This window comes from Xiphophorus couchianus, chromosome 4 (genome assembly GCF_001444195.1).
Source record: "Xiphophorus couchianus chromosome 4, X_couchianus-1.0, whole genome shotgun sequence".
In the NCBI taxonomy this organism is placed as follows: domain Eukaryota; kingdom Metazoa; phylum Chordata; class Actinopteri; order Cyprinodontiformes; family Poeciliidae; genus Xiphophorus; species Xiphophorus couchianus.
In genome coordinates, this window is record NC_040231.1 from 36,043,118 (window position 1) to 36,066,086 (window position 22,969).

Below are 22,969 nucleotides of genomic sequence, written 5' to 3' on the forward strand. Positions count from 1 at the left end.
AACGGCTTGGTAGGGCCAACCAGCGAGACGCGCCCGACCAGCGAAGTTCCAGGCTTGGCTCAGGGAAACGTGATCAAGGTCTGTCAGGTAACAGAGAGAAAAGGACAAAATGACTTGACAGTACTTGACATGGACTATGAGAGATCTAAAAGCTGAGTCTGACCAACAAGTGGTAACCATCGAGCGATGACTGGTGGTTCCACCGCTTCTTAAGAAGCCTGCCGTCGGTTACCGGAATCAGCTGCAGGAGCGTCAGGCTGTCAAACTCCTCCGTGTAGCTCATCTCTGAAAAGAACCCCCACTCCAACCTGAATCCCGACAAAACAATAATCTTGGCAAGACATTCATTCTAATTGTTTCTACCCCTCCACTGAGAGTCAGTGATAGGTTTTGTAGAAACAAACTTTTATTAAAACCTTGTAAGGTGAGAACAAAAATACAAAGTCAAAGGAGTCTGTCAAGTCTGCTCTGACTAACAGTGGATCCTGGCTTTTTTTATAGGTTCTGGTGAGAGAAGAGAGACTTGATTGGATTATAGGTGTCAATCCTTGATTGTTATGTACCAGTGGAGCCCAACACAGATGTTCTTGCCATTTGTCTATTGCAAAGGATAGGGGGTTGTTCTTTAATGTTAAAGAGGGCAGGGAAGTTCTAGGTTGGGGAAGTAACACTTAGTCTCCATGATCAACGTCAAAAGTCCGATATGAACAAAAATATCCGGTAGTGCTGAGACTTCTGCTACAATCCATAGTAGCCACACAGGCTAGAATGAAAGAACCACACCCAAAGCACAACGCTTTCATTCTATTGGCTGAGAGGTCGCTAGGCAACTCTGTCAAAAAGGCAGTTCCATGTTTTGTAAACGAGCAGAGAATTGAGCAGAGACTAAGTCTGAGTGCAAGGAGAAGTTTTGAGTACAAGCGTTGCAAGTTTTGACAAGAAAGACATAAAGTCCTGCTTCCAAAATGAACATGGAAGCAAAAGTATTAAAAGTTTTGAGAACAATACACCTGAAATCCTGCTCTCAGACTGAAAATGTGTGCTCTTGGATAATGGCAGAAAAATTCCCCCATACTATGTGTCCTAAAACATTACATACTTTCCTTCTTTGTCCTTAGCCTTTTTTTTAACCTCAAACAATATCTCTTTTCTGATCCAAATTGCCTCCCCCCTCCCTTTTCCAAACGAAGCATAAAATGCCTGACTTACCCACTTGCGATAAACGATAGTATTGTTTGAAGACCATTTTTAAATTGATGTAATTGTATTGACATAATAATGCAAGCACATCCTGCCAAAAATAAATACTTTATTTTCAAAAGAGCACTTAACACTGGAACTGGTAAACTAAATAAACAAAACAACCAAATACAAAAATAAAACAAATCTGTCTCCATGAACAAAAAATGCACTTGAATAAAAATTAAACAACATAAAACCAAAGTGGAAATAAAAAGTACATTCAACCAAAAGAGTGTAGATTATGAAGTCTGTATACTATATTGCCCTTCAATAATCATTAGATTTAGATAGAGAAGGTGGGCATATCCGACTACCTGATGCAATAGTTCACTCCTCCCTTAAGCCCAGTTCACACTGCACAATTTCTTGCCCCGAGTTTCCCCCTACGACAATCTTAGAACGTTCAACGCTTGCAATAATCGTAACCTTAATCGTTATCGTAATCTTGTGTGTTACTACTGATCGGGTCCAGTCGGTAGAAATTCGTGGCCGTTCCAATTTAATTCAGGCATGTTCAACATGTTATGGTAAATGGTAAATGGACTGAACTTATATAGCACTTTTCCAGTCATTTTTGACCACTCAAAGCGCTTTACACTAGAGTCACATTCACCCAGTCGCACTCACAAACACGCACACATTTATACACCGATACGCAGATCGGTAGGCAATTTGGGGTTAAGTGCCTTGCCCAGAGGCACATCGACATGTGGCAGGAGGAAGCTGGAATCTAACCTACAACCTTCCGATCGCAAGACGACTACTGTACCAAAGAGCCACAGTCGCCCATGTTGGATTGTCTTGGTCAGTTTATCACTGCAGCATGTGTGGTTTTCCCTGACTGGGAGAACGCAGCCTGTTGAATGTGGCCTGTAGCCGATCAGAAAGCGTGGATTCACGGATTCATAATTGATTGGAAGCACGGAGGGGAATCCCAAACAGCTGATAAGGCGCAACTAAAATCCAGTGGACATTAGAGATGATATGTGGAAACAACATTAATGCTTATTCAACATTTCATGCAAAGAATATAGAAAAGACAAGGGGAGGAGTTGGAGCGAAATTGCTACAGCAGTTGATAAACCTGGAATCTTTTAAGCTGTTCTTCGTTAACGTGACATAAATAGATTATAGTGATATTCATTAAGTCAGGACTTTGTGCTGACACTAGCCACATGCATTACAGGTAGACTGTAGTAAAACATTGATTAATACCTGGTTTTAGTACATATCATAGTGCAGCAAATAAAGCCCCATCCTCCACTCTTTTATCCAACGCCTTTTCTTTTTGTTACATCTTTTATCGCATAATAAGCTCACAAACTATCGCTATTGCTTCTATGTCATCAGCCGTGTTTGTTTACTCTAAATTCACGTGTGATATAGTGGGCTTTAGGGGATTTTCTGTCTGAAATCTGAATGTTGGTGATCGGTTTGTTTGTAGTGTGTTTCTCTTGCCGTTATACCTATGGTTGTTTTTGTCTGCTAGTGTGTGGTCTCTCAAGTTTTGAAAATGGGCCGACAATCGGCCGACAATTCTAAAATCGTGTAGTGTGCACTGGGCATTACACTAAGGAAATGAGTAAGGTAGGGGTCAGTGGAGAGCACCGGCGTTGAGCCTTTTTTCATTCAGTGTCATCAATAGAAAGAGAAAAAAGCAGGAAGAAACAATAAAGCCGATAAATTAAAAGGAGGTCGATAACTTTCATTTATTGATTTATTAATTGATTTATTGTTTATTGTGATATGCCAAATCTGGAGTTGTGTTGAATCAGTTACCTCTTTGATAAAAAAGCTACACAAAACGTAACCTCAAAGGAAAAGGAGAAACCGAAATTAAATATAAGCACTAGGGATGCTCCGATCAGGTTTTTTGCTGCCGATTCCAATCTGCCAATCACCAATCTTTGCAGATCGCCTGGATTGACTATTAATTTTTCGTCTTAGGTAGAAATGATACTAAGTGATCTGGCAAAATTAAAAAAATATCTAGCAATAAATTCACCTAATTTAGACATAAACATGCAAAATACTTGCAGGAACAATATTCAGTCAAAAGGACAACAGAAAAACCTGCAATCAGTAAAATAATATTTAACAGTAAGGCTCTCAGTTTCATAAATTATTAGTCAAATAAATCTGCCTATATCAAATAATGTCAAGTAATAAAGGAGACATTTATTAAGTCAAATGCAGGTTGCATTAAAATAAACAATCTTGAGTAATTAAAACAAAACTTCCTGATAACATGACTAGCTGATTAATGCTGGTTCTGATTGGCTGTTTCTGACTGAGCTGAGTAATTCTGCAGAACACAGGGAGGTGGCAGAGGAGATTGATTATTTTTCAGAGATTATCTGTCTTATGTTAGGATGGCAAAGGTTTTAATGCATATCTAAAATCTTTTTTTTTTTTTGCTTAAGTTATATGCTTTAAGCAGACATTCAGTGTGGGAGTTCACTGCTGGGTGGAGGTTGAGCGGCACTCTGTCTGTGAAATAATACTACCAGTAGCGCATAGCAGCGGTCAGAACCAGTGTCTTACACCACCAGCTCGAAGACTTGAATTATTTTTTGGTTTATTTGCTTAGCTTTCCGACCGTGATGCTAAACCGGGTGAATGTTGGTAGTTGAGCGCGGCTTTACCGGACGCTCCGAATGCCCTTTTGTTCCTACATTAAGCCTCCATATAGCTGAACTCCATCAAGTGCTTGTTTTTTAAATGCCATATTCGTTTTGTTGATGCATTTTGACGTGCTTCACTCCCGAGGTAATTTTCCGCTGCAACACGCAAACTTCCCCATTTACTGAGCGTTAAAGTTCCACATGACAGGATTTGTTGCTGCGCGCTTGCAAAGTGTGAAGGAAAGAGGAGATGAGCTGCACACCCAGGCTGCGAAGTGAGATAAAAGTGATCGTTTTGGTGATCAGCAATCACTGATCATACAATTTTTCATGGAAATAGGCTGATTATGATCAGTGGCCGATCGATTGGCCTCTAATAAGCACACTTTTTGGTACAGGAACCCTCAAATTGGTCTGAAACTTGAATATAAGTCTTCCAAGACTCCCAAAGTCAGAGAGCTGTGGCCTGCTCACTGATGGAAAAGCACTGTGTGCATTAACTTCCTAATAGTTGTCTAAAACCTTAAAAACTCGAATTCCTAGATACTACTCTCTAACGAACATAATTTTCTTGTAATTTGGTAAGTTATTTAACAACTACTTTTTTAAATAACGCACACATACATACAGATGTTAAACGTTGTCATGATACTGATTTGGATGACGTCATTACTCCAGGAGGACCCTCAGGTCCGCCTCTGTGATTCCAGGCTCCCTCTGCATGCCCCAATGTCTGGTCACCTTTGTCGTCTGCGCCATCACATGGTGGATTCTCTCTAGTCTGTTCTTCTTCACATTGATGCCCATCTCCTTCAGCATATATACTACTTCCTCCACTGTGATGAATGTCTTTGTTCCTGTGTGCAGAAATACTTTGAGTTGGGCCAGATAGGGAGACTGCGCATTCACATTTTTCTCCTTCAGCTGTTTGATGACTTCCCTCACCTGCTTCCTTTTCTGCTGAATCCCCATTGTGTAGTCTTGATTGAAATAAACAGTCTGTCCTTCATAGCAGATCCTTTGTTTCCAGGCCTGTGTTATCACGTGTTCCTTCACCTTATAATCCAGAAAGTGTATGATGATCACTCTTGAAGGGGGTGGAGGGAGGCTTGCTGTCCTTTGGTTTATTCACCAGTGAGCATTGTGCTCTTTCAATGCACAAGTCCATCCCATCTGTGATTTGAATCTGGGATTTAATAAATTGGCTTTATGAAGGTGATGGTGTCATTTGTTTTCGCCACTTCTGGAATGTCACGAATTTGTATATTGTTACCCCTCATCCTCAACTCCAAGTTGTTGCATTTCTCTGAAAGTCTGGTAATTTCCCGGAGTAGAAATGTTGCAGCCTGCTCCATACGCGTCATCTTTTCTTCGGTATTCCCCACTCTTTCCTTCATGTGAGTTACTTTCTGCTCCAAAAAAGTTTTACTGTTCTGAACTCCTTAATGCTCATTTCGAGTGAAGCCAGTGCTCTCTTGTTGTCTCCTACCCCTTCAGGATGTTCTTTTTATAGTCCCCGTAGCTCGTAGGTCCTCATTTTGTGGCTCTGAGTGTTTTGCTTTGTGGCTGTGTCCCATACTCTTTCAACCATATTTTCCATGTGTATTCTAGATCTCTTTATGAGGGTATTTTCCTTATGTTCTGTTGTTTTTTTACCTGATACTAATGAGCAACCTTTTTTCCTGCAGTTTACAACATTGGCATCACTGGAAATTAAGAAGTTTCGGGGAGTTTGTTGAGGGCTGGTTGAGCAACTTAAAAAGAAATTAAATGTTCGACCCTGAGAAAGAGCTCAATCATGTCTGTGGATTATTCTTCAAAGGAGAATCAGTATCTGGACACCCACGAGTCTTATACTGGTGGCAGCGCTGGGATAGTTTGGGACTCTTTTCACGGTTTGTCTGACTTTTTATTGGCGCGAGCTAGCCGTTACTTCAGTATAGCGTTGGCGGTTGCTATCTCCGTGTGATATTGTACATCTCATTCTCCATGTTAGAGGACGACAGGCCAGCCACATTGAACCGGGAGCTTCAACATGTAACGCATTCTGGTTGCTTCAAATGAACACATGAAACAGGTTGAGTTTGCATACAACTCTCGTGTACACGCCACTACAAATTTCACCCCATTATTTTTGGTTCATGGTAGGGAGGCTCGTGTACCAGACTATCTTTTTCCTTAGTGCTTCCACTAACAATAGGCAAACACCCACCGGTGCACCTAATTGGTGTGCTGCTAGTGTTCTAAACAAACTGTTCTGCTTTTCACACTACAGCTATTAACATTGCTGCCGCTGCCTGACAACAGAAGTGCTATTATGACAGGCAAGTGAGACATGAAGCTTATGATCCTGGGGATTTAGTGTGGGTTGACATCCCCTCTTTGTCAAGGCATAAGTTGGCTCCTTGATGGACTGGTCCTTTCAAACTTTTAAAACAGCTGGATTTTGAGACAGACACTGGTGTTGATGAGGTGTTAGACCAATTTGATCCCAGAGCTAAACCCAAAGTTGTTCACTACGACCGCCTCAAGCTGTATCGATCTCCTGTACCCAGGTCATCTATGACAGATTTTCCACCATATTTTTAGTTTGTTGATAACTGAAGGGACAAAACCGAAATATTTTTTTTGTTATAAAATAAGAAACACTTTCGAAAATTGGATCTTGTAGAAAACATCACAAACTTGCTTAAATTTACATTGCATACTTCTTGCAATGTCTGTGGCAAACCGTTTGATTGAGATAAGATGATCTTGTGTTAGAAGCCAATGCCTTGTGGTTAGCTTAACAACCATTTGATATATTATACATAATGCAGGAAGAATTAAGGGGGTTTCATAACTGACGTAGGGACAGAAAGAGGTTATTGTTATGTTTCCAGTATTGATGAAGACAAAATAAATGGATGCGAGCAATTATGTGGTGACAGAGAGATTCCTAGTAAATGACTCTTGCCGCCTGCTCTTTTCACACTGGTGCTAAATAAGCAAGCTCTGGTGTCATCTCAATTGAGTGGAATTACAGAATAGCCACAAAAATGTTAATGTATTGGAATTTATCAGTTGAGACTTATGTGTACATTATAGTTATGTATTTTTTGTAGCTATGTAGTTTTTGGAATGAGACATACAAAACCTCACTTAAGTCACTAATTTTGTTAAAATTTCAGCCGTTACGCTGCAATTAAATTTATGGAAAGTTTGGTAAAGACGGAGAGAGAGAGTTGCGACACTCTTTGAACCCGCTGATGCATGGTCATGTGGTTCATGTAGCTCTCAATAGTTCCCAAGATCTCAATGTTGTCAGTCAGTTTGAATGGCTTCTGGTGTGATGTAGCACAAATAAATGACTTTTCTTCCTTTCTCCCATGACTTTCAGTTATTTTTGAGCAATAGTTAATTGATTACTTTACTATGTATTTTATCAAAGCATTTTAGATGCAGCAGGGACATTTGTACCAGTTTAGAGGTGATAAGTGATAAATTATAGGGAAACGACACTGCTAACACAGTAGAATATATTTAGGCTACAGGACATATCGAAGTGTCTATGCAATACACTGATAGGTATATTTAAAGAGTTTTATAATAATATTATGCATGTAAATAGGAAAACACAGGAGTAATACCTATTAGGGTTGTTTCTGATGTCCTTTGTTTGTTAGCATGAGAATGGTATACCTTATGTCTGTGCCAGCAGTTAGCTTTACTCCAGCTTACCTTCAGATCTACAAAGAAATTTAAATATTCTAAAAAAAATCCAGATATTAAAGATGGAAAAATAGTTTAATGCAGAGTTAAATTACATTAGTCAGATTAAAGAGGTTTTAAATAACTGAGGGAAATGTACAGCTGTAGATGTTTTGGCTGAAGACCTGGAACAAATTCTTATTTTCTGTTCCAGAAGAATTAATCTATGTTTTCCTAATAAGAAGTGAGTATTTGGGGTCTACACCAGAGTTATTTGTACTTGTAGCCAGACAACTGTTATAAAACTGTACTTTATTGATTAAAATGCTTAAATGAAACTATTTTGCTTTAAAAATATTAGATGACAAAATAAATGTATATGTTATCAAACAAATGATAAAGTATGTAAAATGGGAAGCTTTAATAAAGTACTTTATTTTCATTTATACTGTTATTATATGCAAAATTTCACAAGGAGGAGAACTTGAGACAAGAAAAATAATGCAGTTGTACAAATAGGTTTAACATTAGATGGGGCAAATGCACGTTGAAAAAGGTCATACAGTGCAGTTTTTCTATGAGGTCAACAAGCTATATGGTTCTTCAAGTCCATGAGTATTCTGCTCCCAGACAGCAGAATGCAGCAAAGAAGACAGCAGCACATTAAGCTGGAACCAGGTCAATATCAATGTCAATTTTATTTATAAACCACTTTCAAAACAGATATCAACTGCACCAAAGTGTGTCAGGAGAGGTTCTCCACATGCTCAGACTAAAGATAACAGTCTGACAGAGGTGAATAGAGAATGTGTACTAACTCTGGATTAAGTCTTATCTAGGAACAGGGAAGCTTTTTGGAGATGTGACTTTGGCTGGTCATACAGGAGCAACAGCACCTGTATGTTTTTATATTGTCAGGAAGCAAAATCATCCTCAAAAACATTGAGAGCAGCTTACATAGGAAAATCTCACTTGGGCAGTTTCTTCTGACAGTCAACTCAGACAGCTACAGTGTCAGGAGGATGGCAACAGTTTTCTGGCAGAGGTCCTGGACGTTAATAATATAAATGATACAAAGCAAATAAAATTTTTATAAAGGTTTAGGTGTTAAATGTATGGTGTTCAATCATTTTTGATTCAGTGCTTTTGTAGGACAGAGATGATCTTACCTTTGTAATGCTTTGTTTGCATCATGCTTTAATTCACTGAAATCATTCTTGTGTGGTTTACCTGGAAAATATATTTTCAAAATTACTCATCTTTACAATCACTTTATCCTTAATGATAATGTCCCCATTTATGCAGCCGTCTCAGATGAAGGAAATAGCTTAAACTAAATTACCCACATCGATTTTGCAGAAAAAAAGAGAAAATATTTCCTAGTTGAGACAGTTCAGTAACCGGAATTACCATAAACATGAGAAAATTATCACTTTCAACAGTTAAGCTGCAATGAATATTGCAAAACGCTGAATTAGACAGATTGAAACCCCCCCAAAAAACCTTTAAAGCTGTCAGCTTGAAGAAGCTGCAGTTAAAATACAGCTAGCAAGAGTTTTCTTGCTAGCTGTATTTTAACTGCAGCTTTGTTAATGCTTCATTAACAAAAACTGGCGACATAAAATATCACTATTGATAAATTATGATACAGCACAGTCAGCTGACACTTCACAATAGCAAGAAAATATTATATTTTCATCAACTTACCGGAGAAACACTAATGAGTACTGAGAATGAGTAATGTTGAGTGCTGGAACTGCTGTTTCGAACTGAAGCTCCATGACCCACATGACTTCTGCATTCCATTCTTTCTAAGGAACTCTATCAACTCCTCCAGGGTTTCCCCCAGGGTATTATAAGCCTGGCACCCCGCCATGCTTGGCCTGGCGCAGTTGCTAAACTGCGCCAGGCCAAGCAGTTTTTTTTGTTTTTGTTGTTGTTAGAAAAATTAATGCATAAGAAAATAAATACTTTTTTTTTTTTTTAAGTTAATGCCATATTGCAAGCATGTGTTGATCTGATCATTTCACTGGGTGAGCAAATTTATTTCCAAAAGTTTATAGTTTATGCATTTAAAGCCGGGATAGCGGACCAATCACACAGCTGGCGCCTCTGTGCATTGAAGCCCACGCTGCCGCTGCTTGATCTCAGCGCAGATCACGAGCACCTCCTTTCACTCAAACTGGACACAGGATGACCTGTATGGACCTGTATGAACTCTACATCAAGATAAAAGTTTGAACCCCGCTGCGTTAGCTCTGGTTGTGCAGTTCAATGTGAACCGCAGGAATAACTTGTAGTCATGCTTTCAGAGCTGCACGTTGAGGGAGAGGTGAGAATGATTTCTCTTTGTGAATACAGAATTATATGCATCGTTTACATCTCAAAACGCTGCTTAGGGTTTCCATTTCCCTGTAAAGTTTATGTATTGTCCCGGTTGGCCAGTGCGTTAGTGGTTAACGAACCAGCACTAACTATTCATCATGCCAGTTCAGGTGAGGAGCTTCCATGCTCTCCTAGTAATCATGCATCTCGCTGGCTTTATATTATTTTATTATTATGTTTAGTACTATTTTTCTGGTTACTAGATGCATCAAACCGTATCAAATGCTTTGTCTACTTAGTCAGCCAGAGTTGATGAGCGCGGTGGCGAGAAGATTAGAAAAACTTGTTCCTTTAGTGTTGGGCAACCACAACAGTTTCTGTGTATTTAAAAACTCAAAAAACACACAATGGAAGAGCTACTAAAGCCACATTAGCAGCATTTAATTAAATCTCCTGCTTGTTGCGCATCTCTGCGCAGTGCAGCGGATTTAGCGCATCATGCAGGGCCGATTCAAAGCTATATGGGGCCTTGAACAAAATTTGACTTAGGGGCCCCTCTTGCTGCTAAAAACATCAGCACCTCTTACAGCTTCTGTGTTAGATTTAGTGAAATCTGGGAGAGGGAGACTAGTTTAAAAATACTTGGTAACATTTATTAGATGGGGTGTGAATAAGACTGTCATGACATTGTCATAAACATGACATAACATCTGTCATGAACATGAAAAAGTCTACATGAATATTCATGACTGTTGTCATAAAGTGTCATTCGGTAAATCTTGACACTTTTAATACAACGTTGACATTATTCAAAATGTATTTTTTATAACAACTTGTCATTAACCTAGACAAAATTGTCTTTGTTATGACAACTTGACAGTAACCAAGAAATCATGATCTGACATAAATTTGATATAAAAGTATTACCGATTAAATTTAAAAATTATGAAGCTTTATGTGGTAATATTATATTGCTCTGCCATTTTGTTTAGTCTTAAATTTCTTAATTTAATTGATCCTAAAGTTTTACAGCAAGATGTCTACAAAGCACTTATGAACTTTGCATTTGAAACATTCTTTAAGGCTTTTTTAAGTAGTGCAATAAACCATCTCCACCAGTGAGAGGCAGCAGTGCACGAACAGGAGTGCAGTGTGTTGGTGAAGAAGAAATCTTCCATCTTGTGGGGCCAACCTAACACAAGTTATAACATTATAACAGCCAGACCTCCTGTTTACAAAGAAGCTGAAGTTTGTCACCTAATATACAGTATATGAGGTATGTGTCTTATTAACTTCACATTTTCTTTGAGAAAATAACATTGACTATGTTCTCTTTCTTTATAATGTTAACTATGGACAATTCAATCCAATCCTACCTTTCTGTAAGCTAATGTCAGCTAAAGTTATTAAACTCCATAACTGTAAGGTTAACGCTTAATCTTAAACATATTTTAGAGGCAGGCAAATAGATTTTTTCTCTCCAAATTTAATCTAGCAAATTAAAAGCTAATATGTTAGTCAAAGTTATAATTTATGTGCATTATTTAGCAAGTTGGCTGATGTAACATGGTGCTTGTGTTCTTTGCTTTGCCGACTTTGTCCACATGAAGAACAATTTTAGCCTAAGGAGACATGGTGGGGGGCAAATGTGGCTAATGAAGACATGCTATGGTGTGGAAAGTCCCCAAACTTTCTCCTGTGAGGGCCACATAACTTGTCCCTTCTCTGATGGGGGGCCGGGGTCAGTTTGTAACAGAAAAAGTGTGACGATTGTAAGAGTGCTAAACATAAAAATGTATTGTTTTTCAGAAAGCACAATCAAATAACCTTTTCTGGATCCTTCAGAGAACAAAAGTCAGGAAATAACACTATTTATGAAATAAATAATAACCAAATAACACTGGGTTCTCCACATAAAAAAAAGGGTTAGGGTCAATTATATGCATGTATAAAATAGTTACTAACTAGTAGTTAATAATAAATAAAGTTCATTACTAAGGAACATTTATTTTATTGCAAAAGTCCAAGTTATCAAATAAAAATGCACATATATGAAAATACTCTGGTATTGTTCAGGGGGCCGGACCAAATGTGGAGGCGGGCCGCATCTGGCCCGCGGGCCGTAGTTTGGGGACCACTGGTGTGGAGGATGATAATGAGGACCAGGCACCAGAGAAAGGAGTCATTGTTTGACCAAAGAGAAAGAAGCAGATGAAATATTCCCCAAGAAAATTAGGTAAGTCATTTTTGTGTTACTACTTTCTCCAGGTGGGTGGGAGGGGACAGGTGGGGAAAGGGAAGGGGAAACAGAAATCAACATCCACCAACTGAGTTAATAAGTTACGTTTTAGACAACTAATTGTTGTCAAATGTAAAACTGGTGTTTAATCTATTTATTTATTAATAAACATCTTGCAAACATCCATAAGCCAGAGTATCTGGTTGGAAACAATTCTGAATGCTCATTAAGTGAAAAGATCCACTCATGTACCTAAAATTATACATTAAATGATGCATTCTGAATAACAACAGTGGCAGTCTGTATGAACTTCTGCCAAACAAATATTTGATCAGAATAATTTTGTTCAGCTCTAGTCATTATGCTACTTGTATTAAGAAATAATTGTATTACACTTTATAACAACCATTCATGTTAACTCAACATTTGTCTGCCAGTCTACCATTCTGACAGCAAGGGACATTTTTGGAATGGTATTTAAATAAATGCTGAATTAAAATTACATTGTTTTTTGTTTATTTGTTTTTGTTCTTTTTTAGGTGACCACAATGAATTGAATCATCACCCACTATGAGATTGTCCAGAAGAGATTCACCAAGTTAGAATTCATGAAAAGGCTTTCACCATGATTAACATTGACCACGATTACTGCAAGAACAGCTATAATTTCTGAGCATTCTGGACACCTTCAAAGAACTGCTTCCAGGAAATGAAGACAACAAGAAGATCTCCCTGTTTTCAGAGCATTACAGGAAGGCTATAACGAAGTAGATGGTTGACTGTTGAAAGAACCTATTTTCTTAAGTTAAAGAATAAGTAATTCTGTTTTAGTTTTTCAATCAGTGTTTCAGAGTTACAATATACTGACCAGAAGTTAAACCTTCTGTTTGAAGAACAAGTTTTATTCCAATGCACAAAGGGTTTGTTCTACAAGTATGATGGTAGTTATAAGTAGTTCAGTGTGTCACACTTCACCTGAGGTAAGACTTAATATCAATGACTTTGTTAGCATATCATTTGACACTAATAACACTGAATGACATCTTTATAGTTGTTGCTACTAGTTTCACTTTACTTGAGGTAAGAGATAATATTAATGACTGTTAATATAGTATTTGACACTGTAATAACACTTAATGACATCTTCATAACTGTTGCTACTTGTTCTACTTGATGTAAAAGGGATTATTAATGACTTTGTTATTAAATCAATTTACAGTGTAATAAAACTTAATGAAATCTTTATTATTGGTCCTACTTGTTTCATTTTTTTCAGGTAGGGGAAATGTCAATTACTGTTTTGTTACTGTTTTGTTTGACAGTGTAATAACACTTAATGACATTATGATTACTATTATGACATATTTATGACATATGATGATTCTTGGTTAATGTCAAGTTGTTATAATGAAGACAATTTTGAATAATGTCAACTTTGCATTAAAAGTGTCAAGATTTACCGAATGACACTTTATGACAACAGTCATAAATGTTCATGAAGACTTTCTCATGTTCATGACAGGTGTTATGTCATGTTTATGACAGTGTTATGACAGTCTTTTCACACCCTGTCAAATAAAGTGTTACCAAATATTTAAATTTATGTATGCTGAAGCCATTAAATCAAAGTTAGCAGCATTGATAAGCTCAATAAATAAACGCTACATTTATATACAGTATCTGTGATCTGTGTTAAAATATTAGCATTTATGGGGCCCCTGAAGGCCTGGGGGCATGATGGAACCACTGACTTAATTTGGATTAAATAGAAGTGCAAATAATTGATATTCATTTTAATTGTGTTTTTTCAATTTGTTTTGGGTTTAAATAGGATTTCACTGGCAATGTTTTCCCGTAACATATAATTACCCAGTAATAATTTTACAGTTCCTGTCTACTTGATATCTTTTAATACAAAAACACGGTGGACCGCCAGTGGACCACGTTTTCGCCCCGACCACCGGGCTTAGCAAGTTTTCTGGGGGAAACCCTGCTCCTCATGCAGAACTAAGTAAAGGTATAGAAATCAAACAGACCCAACATGCATGACATCCATGCTGCTGGCTCTGTGAAATTCAATTGTTTACTTTACATCAGGCTCTATAACTCCACCCTCCAGCCTTGAATGTCAACAGGCCTTGAAAGGTGTAGACAAAATCTTTCATATGCTTGTCTGACTTATCGAGCAGGAAATGAATATATTTTAGAAGGTTTCAACTTCTATCCCTTGTTGTGAGCTTCTGTTTTGTGAGCCTTTATCATGGAGTTTTCTGTGATTCCCACTGAACTTTAGTGGACTGATGGAGAGAAACAGATGCTATAACTTGGTGAAACCACAAGGATAAACTTCATTGAAAAGTATGCACAATTTTCATTTTAACTCGGTTTAAGAAAAATTCTGTCACACCATCATCCTTGTCAATGACCTTGTCTGTGCATGTGCAGTCTCTTCTCAACTAAAAGGCAGAAAATGTTCCCCATACCTCTCCATAAACATGCATGTGTATACACTTTTGTTGACCTCTACCCACATGTCTTTATGTGCATTAAGTGCATTTTACTTGGATATTTATTGTAATTTCTTGTGTTTTGGCTTATTTGTTTTTTCTTTATGTTTTTTACAGAGATCCTTGGACCTTTATTGTCAAAAAAGGTCACCCTTCTTCTGCTGTGGAGGATCACACAGTCTATAAAGGTAGGAATCAATTTAAAATGTGTGCCTCATTTCTTTAGCTCATGATCAAAGTGAAAGAAATTGAGTAAAAAATCTTTTTTACAGCCATAAAGCAAGGTCAGTAAGCAACTGTTTTTACATTTGTTAAAACTACAGCTATGTTGTAATAATAATATGATGGCAACCTCCTCTGCTTTTTCCCAGTGCAGAAATACAACACTTGCTCAGAAACACACTATCAGAGCCAGGAGGAGGTTTTTAGCACTGTCAATCATGTGTGTGTACATGTTGCGCATTCCTCCCCCTTGCTCTCTGCTATGCTACATAGTCTTCCCAACTGTAGAGCTTGTCATGATTGCTCAGGCTAGGCTAGTTCTTCTGTAAAGGTAAATTGTTTTTCCGCCATTTGCACATAAAGCTCGTACATGATTGACGACGATGAGACCATCCTCAGAGCTCTGGTAGGTTGTTTTTGAGCAGGATCAGTGTATTTCTACGGATGACAATATTAGTATTGGGAGGAAGTGGATGAGTTATTTTTTTATACCATACTATCATGAAACACTGACAGTTCCAACAAAAATGTAAAAAAAAATTATTTTTTATTTTTATTTTTATTTTTTATAAATGTTACTGCAGCTTTTAAGATAATCTAAATTTACAAAACATTTTAATGAGACACCTAAAGACCATGATATACAGAAGGAAATAGTGTTTCACTCCATTTAAACTAGTTTCCATATGCAGTTTTGTTTTGAGACATTGTCAGATAGTCTGTGTGGTTTGTGTAGAATGGCTGGGCCAAGTTGTTTGTTCTGTATGGAGTACACTCAGCTTCTTGGTGGGTTTTGATTTTGGTTCTTTGAGCTTTTTGCCCTATATGGGCTTTGGTATAGGTTTTTTCACAGGACCCCTTCCAGCTGCTTTCTGGGTGACAAGCAGAGGTGGGGACTCGAGTCACATGACTTGGACTCGAGTCAGACTCGAGTCGTTAAAATCACAACTTGAGACTTGACTTGAAAAAATGCTCAAAGACTCGGACTTGACTTTGACTTTCATGCCATTGACTTGGGACTTGACTCGACTTGAAGCTGTTTACTTGAAAAGACTTGATATTTTTTACTCAAAGTCTTAAAATTTAAAACACATTATTTATAAAGTGGCGTCATTAATTAATGTCACTCATTCCGTATCAATATGCGCAGACCGTCACTATGGTTTTCCTCTCTCCTTATGTATGTATGTGTACGTAGCTGCAGCACAACCAATCAAATTAACAGGATTTGGACGTTTAAAAAAACGCGGCACAGCTACAGAGCTCAGGGAACGAAATACGAAATAACCGCTCGAATATGCTTCCGCGAGTAATTTCTTTTGGCTACGTAGGTTATGAACTTTCGAGTAAAAAACGAACTGCAACTTGTAAAACATGCAAGAAGAGAATATCGGATGGAGATGCCACGACGTCCAACTTTGTCCGGCATTTGAAGCTTCACAAAGATCGGTAGGTGGCACTTTTCTTTTGCTGTAAGATAGTTGACTATAGCTAACTTCGTGTTAGCATGTGTACTCCGGGTTAAATTGGTGATTATTTACCATAAATCCGGTCCTTCAAATGCCTCCACAAATAATGTGCACCGTGTTAGCTCAGGAAGCCGGTGGATAGTGAGCGGGGCTCCGGAACAGAAAGCAGATTCTGGACCTGAACACAGGGAACAGAGTCTCTCTGTCCCATCATGATGATGAGCCGGGTCTAGTATCATCTAAGGATGGTTGGTGTATTTGAAGACATCTACGTTGGGAAATTATATTGACAATATATTGTTTTGACAGGTCAGAGAAAAGAGGAAAAAACTGCTGTCATGGTTCTTTGTATTTTGCTGTGGAAATGTCAGCATTTTCGTCTTTTTTTTATTGAATATCAAGTTTAACAGAACTGGGCAATAAAGTGGTCCAATTTAAAAATGTTTTTTATACTTTGTGTTCAGCTACACATGTTCTATCATTTGAGATAAATACATATTTTAAAACGAACAAATGGTCTATTATTTGAATTTTATGTATAATTGCAAATAAAAAAAAATAAAATAAAAACGACTCGAAATGACTTGAAATTAAAAGTTCCCGACTTGAGACTTGACTCAACGTTTGCCTGTCTTTACTTGAGACTTGACTCGGACTTGAGGAAAAAGACTTGAGACTTACTTGAGACTTGCAACACAGTGACTTGGTCACACCTCTGGTGACAAGCATACCATACCATGACAAGCATGTCACCCAGCTTTCTGGGTTTTGTGGGTCTTCTTTGTACAGTTGTGAGCTTTCGTAGGATGGCTTTGTTGAGCTTGTGGGGATGTTTTTTCATAGTGTGAACTTTGTACATGGCTTTTGCATTGGGCACTTCTTGCTGCACCTTGCCCTCCACTGTGTGGTAGATTGTGGTGTTCCTTTGTGGTGCTGCTTCACCTGGGGTTGGTGGTTTTTACTGTGCCCCTACATACATACGAACATATGGTTTTGGGGACTAGGGGTTGCAGTGTGTGTGCTGGGGGGGGGGTTACATCCCTTTTTGAATGTAGGGTCGCTGACAGTGTAACTAGGCTTGATGGTGGTTCTCCCTGGGATGGTTGCAGTGGCAGTGATGTTGTTTGCTCACCATGCCTTCACCAACTGGGGCATGGTGAGGGCTGTTGACCTTCTATGAAGGTGGGTCATCATTGGCTTTTCAGGTTTGGAGCTTTCTTGCAGCATTGTGCCCCTTTTGGCGGAGATTCAGAACGTCTGTGTTCAGGGGTGTGAGTTTAGAATCTATGAGCTCTATTGAGCTAAATTGATGTTGGAGATGGGAAGTTTATAGTGTTGGGTTTGGGACTGTTTTGTCCTGTTGCGGCTTTGTTTTGCTGGGTTTTTTTGGCCTCATCTCCAAATGGGACAAGTGTCGTTCAGGTGGTGCCCGGCCGTTATCTGGCCTGATTGGTTGTTCTGCTAAAACAGGATCTTGGGCTGTCTACTTGTCTCCAAGCTGGACTGAAGGGGACCACCTCCTGAGTCCCGGAGCTAGTTGCACCCGTTGGCTATCGTTACCTGGACCTGGGAATATAGTGTGTGTATAGGGAGGGTGAGTGTATGTACGGCATCCATTGTTGTGTGTCTCAACTTTGAGTGTGAGTGTCTGTGTGTGTGCTTATGAGAGTAAGAAGGGGTGTGTCAGTGAGTGTCTGTTTGTTTGTCAAGTTGGGTCTGGCCTACCTACTCTCCTGGATCATCTCACCCCCTCCACCTGCTCACTCTGCCACTTCCCTGACACTGGCAGGCAGTAACAGGGCATCTTTCCTCCCTGTCACACTGCCTTCCAGTGGCTGGTGTCTGTTCCTGCCTGTCCTTTGGAGGGTTTTGATGTCTGGTGTTACCAGCAAGCCAAAAAAGGAGTAAACAAACTAATAATCAATGGTGGTGTGTCTTTTTTGTAATACATGAAGCATTATGCAACATTCATGATGTCTTCTCATGCGGTATACATCCCAGGTAAATTTTAATGAAATACTACAGAAAAAAAAATCTAATTATATGATCACATTCTCTTTGTTTTTTCTATAAAGAGAATGTAGAAAACATTCTACAGCTGAAAACAAAGCAGCTCCTTCCTGTATTTACATTTGATTCAGACACATTTAACCAATAAAAAGGAACATAATATAACTAGAGTAACTAAGAAAGTTCTGAAACAAAGAACAGAAACAGACTGATCTAACCAAAATATAAAAAGCTAACAAATCACAACTAAGAACTTCAAATAACCAAAGACCACATAAAAGGTTGCATGTTAGCAAACTCAACAACTGAACCAAAAAAAATTTCTCAAAATGTGATCGTAGGTTTTCCTAACTCCGATGTATCCGGACTTATCATGGGATACCTGCAAAACCAAGTCACGCCATTTCAAAGGCACCACAACCTGATAAACTGGCTCCCCAATAGCATTGTCACCACATGGCATCCACTTCCTTAACAATACCTTGTTTTCAACAAAGTATCCATGAGCACGACTCTGCATCTCTTCGCCAGGTAATGCAGACTGAAACAAATGCTGTATTGTAGGGTCAGATCTTTGCTCCTGCCACAGATCATTCTGTGGAATAGACAAAGGAATATTAGACAACAAAAAAGAGGGCATCTGTTTATTTTCTCCAAAGTCTTCATCCTGATGTACATCACTGGATGCTTTCATTGCCCGTGTCACAGCACATGCTTGAAAAACTTCAGGGTGTGATTTTTCATTTTCGTCAGGACCACTGCTGATCAAAGGTACTGAAACAACCACTGGAGACTCTGGTTGATCAGGCCAGACTTTCCTTCCAGCTATATTGTCCCCCAGTATAACCGTGACACCAACCACAGGCAGCACAGGTCGAACACCCATTCTCACTTCTTCGTCAAACAATTCTGAATAAAGCATGAGCTTATGTACTGGAACGCAAAACACAGACATGCCCATACCCAACACAGGTATAGATAATCCAGTGTCAGACTCATCTGAAAAAGACAAAACTGATGACAGAATGAATGAATCATATGCACCAGTATCTCTTAAAATGGTAACTTGAACCCTGACTTCACTCCCAACTAAAGAAACTTGTCCTTCCATAAGAAATGGTTTATAAGAACTCCAATCAGGTTTGGGTTAGGGTTAGGGTAGGGCAAATGGCACTTCAATCATTTTGTCAGGAACATTTAAAGAAACTGATGCAGCAAGTGCTGTTGGTTTAACCCGAGTTCCATTTTTATTTCTGGATTTCAGCAAAGCACAGTCTTTCTTCCAATGACCTTTTCTGTGACAATAATTACAAATTTTGTCCAGATCACGGTTACTGTGGTCTGAAAAAGAACCAGAACGTGTTGAACACCAGTTTGGAGCACTCATCCAAACTGTGTGCTCTCCACCAGTATCTCTATGTGTCAAAACAAAATCATCAGCCAACACTGCAGCTTCTGATACAGTTTTTACCTTCTGTTCATTAATGTACACTGCAATGCGTTCAGAAACAGAGTTCTTAAATTGTTCCAGAACCATTAAATTACAGAGGTCACCAAGTGTTTTAACCTTAGAGGAGGTGCACCATCGATTAAAATGAATCTCCAAATCCCTTGCAAACTCTACATAAGTTTTGTCATTTTTTTCCAGTTTCTAAACTTCTGTCTGTATGCTTCGGGGACTAGTTCATATGCTTTCAATATTGCAGCTTTAACCTTGGCGTAATCCTGGCCATCATTTATGCTCAACATGGAGAAAGCTTCTTGAGCACAACCAACCAAAACACACTGAAGCAAAACTATTCAGTCTGATTCGGAGCAGTCTCTTATCCCTGCTACCCTTTCAAACAAAGTGAAAAAAGTTTCAACATCCTCTTCACTAAACTTTGGCACCAAACGCAAGTCACTATCAGATGCTTTACATTTTGAGTCCATAACACAAGATTCCACAGACAATTTTCCTTCTCTCATCAGATTTAATTTCTCACTTTCTACCTTTATTTTTGCTAATTCAGTTTCCTGTCTCATCTTTTCCAAAGCACCTTTTCCAAATCTGCTTGCTGACGTAATTTCTCCAAGGCCAGCTCATTTTCCTTCTCCAGTTGCATTCTTAATCTTAACATCTCTTTTTGTTGTTCAAAATCCAAAAGTTTGGGCTTTACAACCTGAGAATCCAAATCTTCAGGTCTTGAAGGCAAAGACAAAACACCCATTTCAATTAAGTTTTCCCTTAAAATTGCTTTAATATTTTCTTTCAACTGTTTGTCACCAACACTTATTTTATAGTGCTCTGCAATTTTTACTAATTGTTCTCTAGAACACTGCTCCAGAAATTCTACTTTTGGAGATTTATGAAAGTCTTCAACAGACATGACTAAATTCTTACTCACAAAACAGTGTTTCAAAATTTAAAGTAAATTGCTGAAAATCTGTGCAACACAAAACAACCAACCTGAACCTCCCCTCTAACTGCCTATCAGAAACTAATTAGCTCAACCCTAGTCTTCAGAAATCAGGGACGGTGGGTACTTATGCACTAAATACCAGTAGAGTGGAAAAAGCGACCAGAAAACTGGCAACCCCCCCAACACTATGGCTGTGCCCTCAAGACAACTGCTCCAACCATATGATCTCACACTACTGTTTTTGAGTACATGAATCCCAAATGGGAGACACACTGAAGCCTAAAGGGGAATCAGTTCAGATCAGCCATACTTAATTGCACAAACCAGTCAACAATCAACACTTACCACAGGACTCATCAGATGAAATGAAAGCAAACAACTTACCCCAAACCAGAGAAAGAGGAGAAAAAGAAAAACCATTTCCCCAAAACTAAACTTAAGATTCCCACACTAGCTTCCCAGTTACATTGACAAACAATACTTACTAACCAACAAAAATAAAAAAGTCGCCGAAAACTATAACATAAATCCCGGACAAGCCTCCAATTTGTTATGGTCTGGCTCTAGAACCATAACAAATCAAAGGGAAACAACGCATGGGATAACTTAAAATGGGATTTATTTAACAAAAAATCATAACTGGTTGGAGAGGAGAGGGAGAAAGGGGAGAAGGTGGCAGAGAGACAGAAAATGGGCTAGTGAGTGAGAAAACACAGTGCATGTTAAGCTGGATGTGATGTCATTTTGGAGACACTGGCCAGCTGCCTCCACTTCCAATCAGCACCAATTAGAAGCTCTAGAATAGGGATGTTAAAGACCCAGAGGAAAGACCTTGGGCCATAACAATATGGACTATAGGTTTGAATATTTAATAAATCAGTCATAATTATTAAGAATAATCTAGAACCAAAATATGTATATACTTTTGATCACTTTTGATGTATGAAATGATGCAATGGACTGGACTATATGCCACGAGTAGTGGTGACATACTTCCGTTTAAATTTTCGCCACATAGACCATTTCCGGGTAACGCTTGCTCCTATTGTTTTTAACCATAGCTACAAGAGCTGTACCATGAACAAGACGCAAAAGTTTAAATATCTGCGAGCTACTGGCACAACGACTAAGTTTTGTTGTGTGCCGTTGTGTTCAGTAATTAGCCAGTACAATCCAGTGCTTAGTTTTTTCATTTTCCTGCTGATATCAAGGCGACAGCAGACTGTAGCAAAACTTAGCCAATAAAGCTAACACACAGTTTGTAGCTGCCTGGTATTTCAAACTTGAGGATATTGAAGATCCATCGTCAGAAATGGGAAGACAGAGGTTAAAAGGGAGCTGTACGTGCTTCGTTCACTGGAATAATTTGTTGGAAGAAAATGCGGGAGGAAATCCACTGCTACAGAACAGGCTGAGAACAGAGGCAGCGATTCGGCACAAGGTAAGTCAATGTGTGTGTGTTGATGTATGCATTTGTGTTATATGGAGTATGAAATTATTTTTAGACAACTCCTTAGTTTTTGTTTATATGACAATTATATAAAATACACTTAACATGCAGTCGGAGCGCCCCTCCGATACCGAGCAGGTAATTTAAGAACAGCTGAACGCAGCAACTTTTCAGCCTGAAAATTATTCCATTTTTCTGTTCCACCAATACTGAGCAACACGATCCAAACCACACAGGTAGTCGGTCAAATTAAAGTCCAAAGCCTTTGCTTTCAATCAATCAATCAATCAATCAATCAAATCAATCAATCAAATTTTATTTGTATAGCACATTTCAGCAGCAAGACATTTCAAAGTGCTTTACATCATATCAAACACAGAATCACAATGCAATATAGAATCAATCATTAAGTCAAGTTACATCAATAAATTTGTAATTGATTACATTTCAAATACAATTCTAAACAGGTGGGTTTTCAGTTGAGATTTAAAGGAAGTCAGTGTTTCAGCTGTTTTACAGTTTTCTGGAAGTTTGTTCCAAATTTGTGATGCATAGATGCTGAAAGCTGTTTCTCCTCGTTTGGTTCTGGTTCTGGGGATGCAGAGCAGACCAGAATCAGAAGACCTGAGAGGTCTGGAAGGTTGATACAACAACAGCAGATCTTTAATGTATTGTGGTGCTAAGCCGTTCAGTGATTTGTAAACTAACAACAGTATTTTAAAGTCTATTCTTTGAGCTACAGGGAGCCAGTGGAGGGACTTTAAAACTGGTGTTATGTGCTCTATCTTC

General features: G+C 38.6%; 1 protein-coding gene across 6 annotated transcripts in view; it reads left to right on the forward strand.

Annotated features, from left to right (window-relative positions):
• The window catches only part of cemip (cell migration inducing hyaluronidase 1), a 241,455-nt gene that overhangs the window by 42,716 nt on the left and 175,770 nt on the right, over positions 1 to 22,969 (forward strand). For all 6 annotated transcript variants that reach the window (XM_028015467.1, XM_028015468.1, XM_028015470.1 and 3 more), the window contains one exon: positions 14,745 to 14,815. In XM_028015467.1, the coding sequence (XP_027871268.1) occupies positions 14,745 to 14,815 (71 nt within the window). The remainder of the gene's footprint in view (positions 1 to 14,744; positions 14,816 to 22,969) is intronic.